This window comes from Neolamprologus brichardi, chromosome 5, assembly GCF_056152115.1.
Source record: "Neolamprologus brichardi isolate AB-2024 chromosome 5, ASM5615211v1, whole genome shotgun sequence".
Classification (NCBI taxonomy): Eukaryota; Metazoa; Chordata; class Actinopteri; order Cichliformes; family Cichlidae; genus Neolamprologus; species Neolamprologus brichardi.
The window spans coordinates 9,999,669-10,012,020 of record NC_142108.1 but is presented as its reverse complement, the minus strand read 5'-3'; the positions used below and the strand labels follow the sequence as shown (position 1 = coordinate 10,012,020).

Genomic DNA, 12,352 nt, shown 5'->3' with positions numbered 1-12,352 from the left:
GTCGGTGTGAAATGTGGGCACTTTATTTAAGTTTTTCATTTGACATTTTTTTTATGTAGCAAATGCACTTCAATGGCAATCATTACATTGTTTGAAAAAGGTACATAATTTGTGGCAAGTTAAGTTAAATGACAAATACAGAAAGGAAACAACAGGACAAGCAACTACTGTCAGATTGTTCCACTACATCAGCCTAACTCTAGTATCTGTGGTGGCTGCTTATAGCCATATATGGCGACATTAATCAATGCGAAGCATTGCGCAATACAGTGTCTTCACTAGCAATGCAAAAAACATTCAGTACAGTAGCTTAAAAGTTATGCTCTGTAAAGTAATCCTTAAATAAGTGTTGTGTAGCCAGAAAATCAAAGCACATTGTGTTCACAGAATCCAAATGAATGGAAACAATCATTCATGTCTGTTTGAGGGGAAAAAAAAGAAAGAGAAACTTGATCAACACTTTTTTTAAAGCACTATATGCAGAGAGCAGTACAGCACAATTTAAAATATGTTTTCTGCTGGTACATTTCCTCCAAGTCAAGGCTTTGTTCACAATACCATAACACTAAGACATTTTCATACAGATGGCCTCAGTGGCAAATATCCTGTCACTTCATGAGAAATTTACCACTTGCCCAACCTTGAGATTTCCAACATGCTCATATCAGTACTTGATGTATTGGAATACAAAGAGATTCAAAGCAAACTGATTGTTATTAAGAGTCGTGCGTGCATAAAACAAGCGACGCAGACACGAGATGGTTCACAGTCGTTTCACAATCTGAGTACTAAAGTGAGCTCTGTTACATGTGTGTATGTACAAAGACAGTGAATGTGTGTGTCAGTGTTTGTTTCTGTGGCTTTTTTTCTACACGTTTGCCACTCAAAGTGTAAATAAATAACAGTGTATGCTATTCAAACAAACCTGTAAATCCACCCAGCTGTTAGCCTCACTTGCAGAAATTCCTCCTACTGTAAGCATCAGCTGACCAAACTGCATCAACAAGGCAGCATAGCACCTCAGCCAAAAGAAGTGGATTTTTAACCATTAAAGCCACAGGACTGAGAGGTTTGCTTGAATGGCACAACCATATTATTTATTTTTCAGCAGCAGGCGAAGCCACCACCTGATCCCAGGTTGGTTAAGCCAGTTTCTGGGCAGTCTCCGTCTCCTGCTGGGTGACCTTCTCCTCAGACATGATGGTCACCCATGGTGATACTGACCGAGTGATGGTCTGCTTGGCTATGTTGTAGTGGTTAATGAGTGTGAAGAGACGTCCACGGCCCCCAGGGCCCTGAGGGGGGTAGTTGCCATACAGCCCAGCTGGCATGCAGCGACCTTGCTGCTCCAGAAAGAGAGAATTAAACATACTGGGAGTTAACTCATTCAGTGCACACAATAGGTGACAACAACAGAATATAGATTGGAGCAAAAGAGCACAGAAAACAATGCAAGTTAAATCTTATCATTTAAACAGTTATACTGTGCTGTGCAAAAGTCTGGAGGCACAATTTGTGTCTTAAATTTTGCTTTGGAAAATTGCTGCAGTGGTTTATTCTAACATGTGCAAACATGCATGTATATAAGGGGGAAAATGTATACAGTTGTAATTAGCTTGAAAGTCAAAATATTTGGTATGACCACCTTTATTCTTCAACACAGTCTCTTTGACAAGCTTTCTTGTCATTTATTTAAGTAGTCTTCAAGAATAGTTCTCCAGACTTTGGATGCTGGCTCCTTTTTCTTTTGTTCCCTAACAAGATGACCCCACAGTACTTCAGTAATGTTGAGCTCTGGGCTCTTTGAAGGCCAATCCATGACTGATATTGTTTCACTCTGTTCCTATACCCAGGTATGCTTTTACTGCATTAGTTTGTTTGGGATCAATGTCACCCTAGAAAGTTAAGCCACTGACACTCAGATTTTTTCCAGATGGTATTGCATTGTTGATCAAAATGTGATGGAACTTTGGCAAGATGGCCAACATCACTGGAGGAATACAGCCATGAACCATGAACCTCCAACCTTATTTTACAGATGGCTACAGAAACTCACTGTGGTACCTCTCTCCTGGCCTCCTCTGTACATTGAGCAATTTCAACCACAAGTTTCAAATTAGACTTTCAGACTAGTTCTTGTATAATCTGGCATACCTCTACCTGTTCACCTTCCCTGAAAATGGCTTCTTGACAGCAACACTTCCACTGAGACCATTTCTGATTAGGCTTTACTGGACAGTAGAAAGGTCACCTGAGGGGCCAGATTCATCTCTCTGGTCCTGTGTCAGGTTTTTGCTGGATTTTTTTCCCGATTTCTTAAGGACACCATGTCACGATGTGCCAGGTGTTTGGGTAATAGCTCTATGGGAATCACCTTGTTGGTGCAAAAGTGCTGGAAGCAAAAGTATTGGAGGCAAAATCGAAAGAAATAAAGGGTGACTCAAGACTTTTTCCCAGCACTGTAGGTAGAGGGATTAAGGCTTTGTGGTGAGATAATAATCGATAACCTCAGACCCACAGCTTTTATTGTGAGAATATGTCATTTTTGCAGACCAGCAGTATGGGACGATAAAAGCCTTAGGTAAGGATTAATCTAAACTGCTCCTGGAACAGGAACACAAATGGAAACCAGTCAACAAAATTAATAACGAAATCTTTTATTAAAAGTAGCCATGTTAAGCTATTGCGAATTGCTGACCATCATGGCTGTTTCAGCAAAGCTATTTAATGTGTTTTATTGCTTATTGACTGAAGATTTTGTCTGTAATATGAAAAATGTACTGTTTGACCTCTCAAAAATTACATATTTTCACACAAACAGGTGGCACTGGTAATAAAATTTAGATTTATTGGGGATCTAAGGAAGTTCAGATAAGAGGTTTTTTTTAAAACTCCATGGTAAAAATACATTTTCTATTTATGTCAGCTTAAATTGTATAAGTGAATGTGGTGTCAGCACTCATGGTCAGTTAAATCCTCATTTAAATTAGATATTTAAAATAATGCAACAAAAATGCTTTACTACATGAAGGGCAAAGGTTTATCCAGATAAAGGTAAAAACAAAAAAAGAAAAGAACAGCAACACGGTGAAATGTTTTTCTTACCGTGTAAACAAAGCTGTCAGGACAAGGCTGTTCATACTGGTAGACCTTGTAGACCACGAGGAACACTAGGCACATCAGGAAAGCCAGAGCACAGATCACCAGCAAGGTCACCTAAAGGAGACGCACAGTGTCATCGTCAGCAGAAGACCTACGAGACAGCTCCGTTAAAGGACACCATAAATAGACTCCCTACATCTTGATGAAAGGAAGCGAATGGGCAGACTGGAGCAACCTCTAATAGCTTCTTTGATATTAAAGGTTGAGCGAGAGTAAAAGGTTGCCATATTGAAGCAAAAGGAAAAAAAACGTGGACAATTATGTGGAAGGTCATAAAGTAAAACGGTGACAGTAACATCCAGTCAGGTCTACAGAATAATCTGAATAAATTAACTCGACAAGAACACAGTTTGTGCGGCCACCTGTACAGTTCAGCTCCCACCTCTCAGGGGAGTTATGTAACACCTACTGGAGCTTCTGGGCAGTGGGAGTGAGCGCGTCATTATTACCCAAGATGACCCCCCCCAAAAAGGTGTGCTTTATGCAGCAGAATAAATGAATATGCTATTTGGAGGGAGGGAAAATTTCTATTTTAAAGCAATGTCAGTGAAATGGGTCTGTATCTGTGAAATTTCACAGTTGCAGCAGAGAAACAAGACTTCACACATTATGAGCAATGTGCCACACATCCAACAACTCTTTGAGGGGTTGTTTTCTTTTTTGTTTTGTTTTTTTGGCCCACTGTGTTTGGCTCAGGTTTGATAAGATTCTTAAGAGTGTGCGTCGATATGAATGACAGTATTTGCTTTTTATCTGTTTGCTTGAATTGGACAGTTACACAGCAGAGCATACAGTGCAGCGTGCACAAAGCAGAGCAACAGGAGCTTATTACAGAGACTCTCTGTGATGAAAGGCCCGCCTGCAACATTTCAAAGCACCGACGTGAGGATGTAGGCTGTGTTTTCTCAGGCAGTGATGTGCCTCCGTGGCTTTATGTTTGAGAATTAAAGCCCTACAAAGAGAGCCTGGCACTGCTCAGAGATATTTTTTCATCTGTTGATTACGAATGTAGAGGGACGATCGCTCAGTGTTGGCACAGGACATGCGCAGATGGATTTATAGGGAGAAAGGGCATCTTTTACGCATTCGTTTCTTTTAAAAGCAAAACACGCGTTTCAATCATTCTATAGGTGTGCACAGAAAAATCTATCTTCTAATCAAAGGAGCATTAAAAGGTGGGAGAGATGCTGCCATTTGGAGGCCATCACCATGGCAGCAGCTGAATTAATGAGAGTGTCAGGGCGGGGTTAAGTGAATCAGTGAGCATTATGTCTCTCTGTATAGCCGGCCAAGATTACAGACAACAAGGGAGGACAGGGAGACGAAAGAAGGCTGAATGAAGGAGCCAAAAGGTATGAGCTGTGCTGGGGAGGAAATATTATGATTGGAGGGGGATGAAAAATGTCCTGAGCAGCAGGCAGACACATATCTGCTCTCAGGGATGTGCATGTGTGGGAGTATACTGGGAAATGGATGATGCATGAAACACAGATTGTAGCAGCTCCGTTATTCTTACTTTGAGTCGCTCAGAAACGCCTTCAATGATGCTTATTGAGAACTCTGCGATTTTGGGAGATCGTAGCTTTCCCTTTTTGCTCTCACCGTCATAATCTGCCTTTGTCTTCACCACCACCTGGCAGGAAAATAAAACACAGCCGCTTCATGAGAAGAAGAAAAAAACATGACTGGTAAAATCATCGACATGTTTATTTTTTATGCAAGTGAATCAATATGACTGAAGTGATGTGTAAGACTGGTTACCCGTCCCCCCCTCCCCTCTAATTGGAGTGATGGCAATACCACTAAACGCGCTGGTTCCCTCGCTTTGAATCACAGATATCAATGGACATTTTGGTAAATCAAAAAGCATACCTTATCCGGTGGGGGGAACTGCAGCTGACTGGCATCTAATGGTGTTATGAGAGGGATGGTGTCAAACCCGTCTTCAGAAACCACCTTCCCGTTGGTTTTCTCGCTGAAATTATTGCCCAGTTTAACCATTTTCCCTGCACGGAAAAACGCCAACCTGAGGGGGTCAAAAAGCAAAAACAAAAAAACAAGCACTGATTAAACCTAAAGGAAAAGCATTATCCATCGTCCTCTGCCCCACAAGATTGCATAAATATTCCAGGAATTGTGCATTATGTTTTTGTTTCTCTCACACGAAAACAACAATGCAATCCAATCAGTGTAATGTGCACGATGTGGGGCGTTTTGTGGGCCACGAGAAACCCGTTGAGCACAAAAGCGCAGGAGAGGACAAGCAAAGCTCGGGCTGATGCATCACCGTGAAGGGGGAAAAATATACACAGAAATACGCGTTAATGCATCCAAGCACTTACCAGCTCAAGCGATACAGGGGGGTTGATCCGTGAGCCTCTCGCAGTGTAGTGGTTTTATTCCTGCAGTACTGCTTTGTGCCTTCTTGAGGTGTGACGCAGCCGATTTGCGGGGAGCTGGTGCACAATATGGCCAGCTGGGTTTGTGCGCCGCGTTACCTCCGAGCTGGATGCTGCTGCTGGTGTCTGGCTGCACTGCAAGTGATGTAACGTCCTCATTACATCCATCCATACACACACACACACACACACGCAGGAACCCACTCCGACCAGCGGCTGTAAACCCTCTGCTCTCCAACAACAGTAAGATTTACAGTTAGGATGAAATGTCACTTTGCCCAATCATAAGGCGATCCAGGTGAAAGAAAAGAGCGCTTGTTTTGGGGCATCCACATTTAAGTTTGCTGTAGTAGTAGTATATGTACATAAGATATTTGAAAGGGAGGAACAAACTTAGATGCTACTTCATCCTTTTTTTTATTCATTTATTGGTGATTAGTTGTTTGGGTTTTAATATCAAAGGTTCTCAACATGAAGCATACACACAGAAACGTGTGGATCAATGAGAAAAAGACACCTTATAGATACACCCTGTGTCTATTAACAAGCAACAGGCGATCCACAACTACACGAACCTTGGTCATACTATTTTTTATTAGACTTGGTTTATTCTATATCCTTATTATGCCGCCACCCTATAAAAATCCTGGACTGAAGCTAGCATGTTTCTGTATTGTATCCAGTAGCTTGTTGCCTGGCTACCGCGTGAGTAATGGGTTTAAGGACAGGATGACAATGAGCTCATCTGTTTTTGAGATTTGAAACACACACACACACACACACACACACTGCAAGCTATATGGCACTCTGCTGATTCTTCCAGGTGATCACCACAGCTTCAGGGGCTCAGTGAGGTTCTGCTTCCTTATGGGTAAAACAGAAAAAAACAAAAACAAAACAAAACAAAACTTGCTTCATCCTAACTCTGCTGGGTTTGATCTGGTTCCGGTATGCTGTGGGAGTCAGTGGCAGATTTAGAAAATTTTACATGGAGGTGCGAAGAAAGGCCAAGAGGTCTAGGCAGGGTGGCGCATACCTCTTCAGTGAACTATGTGAAAATCCCCTGTGTATAAATAAAGTCAACAAAATGTCCACAAAAACAATTTAAAGCTATGTATTGTATCATCATGCCACCCCTCTTGCCCCCCTGCATAACAGTTGTGAGGACTGAAATATACAAAGGTCTGTATGACTCTCCATGGATATGCCTCTCTGAAGCATCCATGACCCACTGTCAAATTACATGTGCTTTTTGTGAACATGCTCTCATTTGTAAAGAGGATTGTGGTGAATCCCACTCAAGCTGCATATTGCTGGTCTATGAGCAGAGATCCACGTCAGGCCCTCATGGAAACCTTATGGACTCTGTTTCTGACAGTTTGGTATGGCAGGATAGTATGTCCTATCCTGGAGAAGCTGGACTTCCGGTGCAACCTGAATGGGCTGCAGGTGCCATCTGATGCTACCAATAGTGACAAGAATACTAACAAAAAGCAATACTAAAGAAGATTCAGACAGGAGGGATAAACAGATAGCAGTCGGCTGCCGACATGTATTCACACTGGTTTCTGCTCCCTTACTGGACAGACTGTGAAAACACAAAACCACAGCTCGCTTTAAACAACATTTTTTTCTGGTCTGGCAAAGATGTAGCCTACTTCTGTCAGAGCTGCCCTCAGTGCCAAATGATATCCTTCGAAGTTCCTTCCAAAGCTCCACTCTCACCACTGCTCATTATTGGCATCCCATTTGAGCGCCTTGGAATGGACATTATTGGATCTGTGGAGAAGAGTAGGACAGGGAATCACTGTATGCTTGTAATTACTGATTATGCAACCAAATATCCTGAGGTTTTCCCACTGAAATCCATCAAGGCAAAATCAATGGCTTGTACAGCTCTTCTCAAGAGTAGGGTTTCCATGGGAAACACTGACCGACCAGAGAACTAACTTTATGTCAGGTGTACAAGCTGCTGGGTATTAAAAGCCTGAGGACCACTTCATGAAACCCTCTGACTGATGGACTAATCGAGCAGTTTAATCAGACTCTAAAGCAGATGCTTCGAAAGGTGGTAGATGAGAATGAGAGGGCTTCCTTATCTTCTCTTTGCCTACAGGAAGTACCACAAGCCTCCACTGGTTTCTCTCTGTTTGAACTCTTGTATGGTTATGAGTTTCAGGACCTCTAACCTTGTTGAGAAACATTTGGGAGGAAGACGAGGCAAAGTTGGAATCTGTTAACATTGTTTACTATGTTGTGCAGATGAGGGAGTTACTTCAGAAAATGAGTGTCCAGTCGAACACGACCAAAATCCTGCAGAAGCATAAGTTCTGGTATGACTGATCAGCCCGGCAGAGGTCCCTTAGTCCTGGACAAAAAGTGTTGGTGCGCCTCCTTACTGACAACAATAAGCTACTGGCTAAGTGGCAAGGACCCTTTAAGGTTCAGAAGAAATTGGGTTCCACTACTTACTGGATGTATACACTCCAGCTCCTGCAGGGTTCTGCATATAGGAAGGGGTGCAGAGGAAGGGGAGCAATACTTACATTCTGCTGCTGTGGCAGACTGTGACCTTAGCCATCTGCCAGAGGATAAACAGCTTCAGGTGAAGGGTGAGTGGAACTCTGAAGTATATCAAGTGAATCCGGGCAGAACAGGTATTGCTGAATGACAACTCTGTCATTAAAGAGGGAGCCATGGGAAGGCGTCTGAGTTACAGGATTCCTGAATGTCTTTTGGCATCTCTAAAGAAGTAAGTTGACTTAATGTTGTCCTTGGGGATCATTGAGCCTTCAAGGAGTGTTTCCCTGCATGTTTCACTGCTCAGTGACAAAAATACTTGTGAGCCCCTGAAACAAGATCAAAGACAATGCATTTACCAGACCTCATATCACAGGATATACCCAGGGGAAGCTACACCAAGTGTGTATGGTTCACCGCAGATATATAAACAGGGTGTATCTTTAAGACCAATTGTCTGTATGATCAATTCAGTCACCTATAACATCTAAAAGTTTCTGTCTTCAACCTCAACTCGCTGGTAGGCAGCTCTAAACACCACATCCAGAACACCTTGGATTTTGTTGAGAAGGTGAAAGATGTCATTATAGAGGCTGATGAAATAATGGTCTCGTACGATGTTACATCTCTCTTCACTTGTGTTTCAGTCACTGAAGCAGTGGAGGTAGTTCATAAGAGATTACAGGATGACCCCAACCTCAGCAACAGGACAACTCTCAGCACCAACGAAGTGTGTTTGATGTTGGAACTGTGTCTTCATTTCATATAATTCACATACAAGGGTCAGTACTACAGGCAGTAACATGGGTTTGCTATGGGTTGTATGCTATACATTTAAATAATTCACCTATTATTGGTCATTGATCAATACTCACTGATCAATGTTCATGACAATTTGCATATTAATGATCCAGAAACTGACCTTACAGGCCATTGTTCAACAGTGGTGCTAGTTTCAGTCATTATGCAAATGTACTGTTTATAAAGTTGGGAAAACCCGCAGTCAGCTGAGACTGAAGAAATCAATTTTGAAAACATCAAAACATTTCAATTTTTTTAAGATTTTGTTTTTTGTTTATTAAGCCCTAGGCATGCAAGTGCACAGTGCAGTGCAGCTGTGTTGTTCAAGTTTTTAATGCCTCAGCAGAGAAGTCGTTTTTGCCTTTCCAGGAAGGTTCTCCGCAGAGATTACCAGCACAGTTGAAAACTCAGCAGGCTTGTATGGATGCTGATTTCCTTTAAAAGCTCTGACTGGCAGAAAGTAGCACATAATGAAATGACATAATAAACTCCATCATATATGAATGAGGCAAGCATTTATTTACTGATTCACAACTGTAAAGGGTCTGCTGTAGTTTTTGCTGACAGCGCCACTTTGTTGCAGATGCCTTCTCGCAAATGAGCACTAGAGGGAGACACCAGCTCGCTGATTTCTTAAGCAATCACTGCGCTAAAGAAATCAATGAAATTAGGTCAATAAATAAACAAGCTTTTTTTATTCACACTTTTTTATCTTCATGTGATTTTCTGAGTGAGATAAAAAAACAATAACGGACTAGAAAACGAGTTTCTACTTTTTCCAAAAATAACAAAACCTTTAAGATTATATAAGAAACTACTTATTGTAGTCTAAATTTACAAGAAATAAGAAGCAACTGTACTATATATTTTGGGTCTGTACTTTAATCATAAAGAGATCAGTTAAGTGTTATCATAATCTCACTAGGAATATGAACTTTTAAAATGATCTAAAGTTATCACAGAGTGGTTTAAAAGCAGTGGCTGTAGTGTACTGTAAAGTGTGACTCAGCCTCATATAGCACTGCTACGGCTGTGTCTTTAAAACCCTGCACTTGGCTCCTTGCCCAGAAAGTTTATTTCCCATTTCCCATCCAGCCACATGGACTGATCACCACCACGCAGAGCGAACAAGAATTTCCACTCTGAGAGCGGCAACTCCAGCAGCTGTCCTGAACACAGGACTTTAATCTTTGACCAGGGATTTCTACATCCACGGCTCGGTGAAGGACTTAAACCTCGCAGCAGATCTGCCACAGCTTGTCAGTCAACAGAGATTTGAGGTATTATTTAAAAACTGAGAGCTTTTGAACAGTTCTTTTTCTCCTGCCAGTCAGGTGCACCGTTATTCATGTAAGTAAGGGGTCTGTGTAGTTTACATGCTTGCTTTTGTTAACAGTGTGTTTTCTGGTACTGATCAGCTACTTTTTGGACAGTGTGTCAGATGACTCTTTGAATGTGTCGTGTCTGTTTCGCCCTGCTGCCATGTGAGCACTATTGTCTTTTTCTTTTCTTTTTTTTTGCATGACCACAAAGCCTCTTTTCACAAATCTATAATTCCCCTCTCCTGTTGACCCGGCGGTTTTGTAGTGTGTGGGGCTGTAAAGTAGCTCTGCTCATTAGTGCTTCTCCTGTGAAGGCTGTAACTGGCAGGTTGGTGAAAGCTTGCACACATGACATTTAGTCGCCTTAGAGGAGGAATTAGGCACAAAGATTTAAAGGCAAACAATGTTGGCAAGGACAATTAGGTTAAGATTGACTGTTTTGTTTGTTCAAACTGTCACAGCCAGCAGTAAACAGGACGCTTGCCTTCACACACTCACACATTTACGCACAGACAGTGATGCTCTGATTGACTGAGCAGACTAAGGCACAGACACACCACCGTAAGAGATGACGTGATAAGCCAAGTGAGACTCTTTTAGAGACAGACTGGTTTGTTATTGCCGGTGTCTTGCACAGGGGCTACATCATGTGCTGCTGAAGTTTCTGGAGAATTTTCTGGGAAGATGAGGTCACAGGGAGACACACCCAGAGGGGCCTTTTCCAAGCCGGAAAGGCCACGGGTGGAAGACATTCATCAGTGGCTTTGAGTGAGTCACTTGCCATGAGAAAGCTGCAGTGCTGTTGGAATTTCCTTTCAGTGTGGAGCACAGAGGTTTTAACCTGGATATTTAAACTGAGCTGGATGGCGTCACATACACAGTCAGCTCTTATTCAAATACACAGTTAGAGGCTGTATGCTTTAGTTCTACACAAGTTCCTGTTCTGTTAAGATGTTTGAGTTTCAAAGAGTGCAGATATAAAAAGGAGTAAAACGGTAAGAGCTGGCTCCAGCTGCTGGAATGTGGCTGGAATGAGGTTTATTTCCTCTTGGCTGAAAAGATCAAGATGGATGACCTGTGGATATTTAACCCCCCACATCCCCACCTCTGCTCTCCTCGTGTGATTTTTTATGTTTACATATACCAAGTGGAATTTTTTTTTGTGTCACAGTCAGGTTTAAAAATAGTAATATATTGCGTCTTCAGCTTTGCTCTGATGTCGAGAGGCCCAGAGGCTGAGATTTTATGTAAACGGATATGGCCGAGAGGGCCGACAGAGGCGGAAGCAGAAGTGGGGGTTGTTGAGTCACTGCAGTACTGTTCCTCCGACGTGTCACTTCTGGTCTCATGCCTCTCAATAGGCTCACATGCACAGACGGAGACTGAGATAACAGTGTTAGATTGGGGCAGACGGTCATGTTGTGGCCAAAGGGAAAAAGAAAGTAAGCTGTTGCAATAAAATAGCAAAAAATTATACATTTTCATCATTGTAGAAACACACACAGACATACTATAATGACAAGAGGACTCCCTCTGCTCACTGCTGCTTCTGTTGTATATTACATACAGTACAGCGGCTTTACTTTGGCACACAGCCACTCCGAATCCAATTTTAACTGTGTTTTCTTACTGCTCCCTGCTATGTAATACACCACACAGACTTCAACTTATTTTCTAAATAATGAAACCCTGGTGACACATTACTCACTGACCTGTATTCCTGACATATATTTACCGTAATTCATGTTGCTGTCACCCGTGCTTGCATTACGATCCTTAACTATTATGGAAACCCACAGAAATGATTTACGTCCTGCGACTGATGATGGAGGGAGGAGTTTTTCTCTCATTAAACCCTGTGGTCATTCCAACAAACACTAAACTACACAGATTCTGGTTTCATAAAAGTGTGTCACATGAGGTCAGGCTTCACTCAAAGACAGATGATTATAATTTTATGTCTGCAGCATTTTTTTTCTCTTGGGTGTGAGAGATTATAATTCTGCAGATTCTAAGGCTTTTCTCCCTCTCTCTTTTTGTTAACCCTGAACAGTCCACTGAGTTTTCTCAACAACTTAGAGATATCAGGCCACATGTTCATCTTAATTTTGTTCATCTATGAAAATTAAATGTTATTGAGGCATTATT

At 41.9% G+C, this 12,352-nt stretch overlaps 2 protein-coding genes across 3 annotated transcripts in view; one reads left to right on the top strand and one right to left on the bottom strand.

The window, feature by feature from the left end:
* Positions 1 to 7: 7 nt before the first annotated feature.
* LOC102798792 (neuronal vesicle trafficking-associated protein 1-like) lies at positions 8 to 5,799 on the bottom strand. The gene is made up of 5 exons (XM_006784522.3): positions 5,505 to 5,799; positions 5,035 to 5,188; positions 4,679 to 4,795; positions 3,106 to 3,216; positions 8 to 1,343 (listed from the first exon to the last, which is right to left on the bottom strand). The coding sequence occupies exons 2-5, from the start codon at positions 5,161 to 5,163 to the stop codon at positions 1,143 to 1,145; spliced, it is 558 nt and encodes a 185-aa protein (XP_006784585.1). The 5' UTR covers positions 5,164 to 5,188; positions 5,505 to 5,799; the 3' UTR covers positions 8 to 1,142.
* A 4,227-nt stretch (positions 5,800 to 10,026) lies between these two features.
* Positions 10,027 to 12,352, top strand: part of tacc1 (transforming, acidic coiled-coil containing protein 1) — a 31,248-nt gene continuing 28,922 nt past the window's right edge. Inside the window, exon 1 of one of the 2 annotated variants that reach the window (XM_035905034.2) lies at positions 10,027 to 10,162. The gene's annotated coding sequence lies outside the window, so the exon portion shown is untranslated. Of the gene's footprint in view, positions 10,233 to 12,352 lie in introns of both variants that reach the window. The other variant, XM_035905033.2, reaches the window with a different exon arrangement.

Bases quoted from the DNA above. Each gene is read 5' to 3' on its own strand.
- LOC102798792 (XM_006784522.3), bottom strand. From the start codon at position 5,163: ATGGTTAAACTGGGCAATAATTTCAGCGAGAAAACCAACGGGAAGGTG. The intron at 4,796-5,034 runs GTATGCTTTTTG...TTTTCCTGCCAG, and splicing joins AGTTCCCCCCACCGGATAAG to GTGGTGGTGAAGACAAAGGC. The intron at 3,217-4,678 runs GTAAGAATAACG...CGTCTCCTTTAG, and splicing joins GCGTTTCTGAGCGACTCAAA to GTGACCTTGCTGGTGATCTG.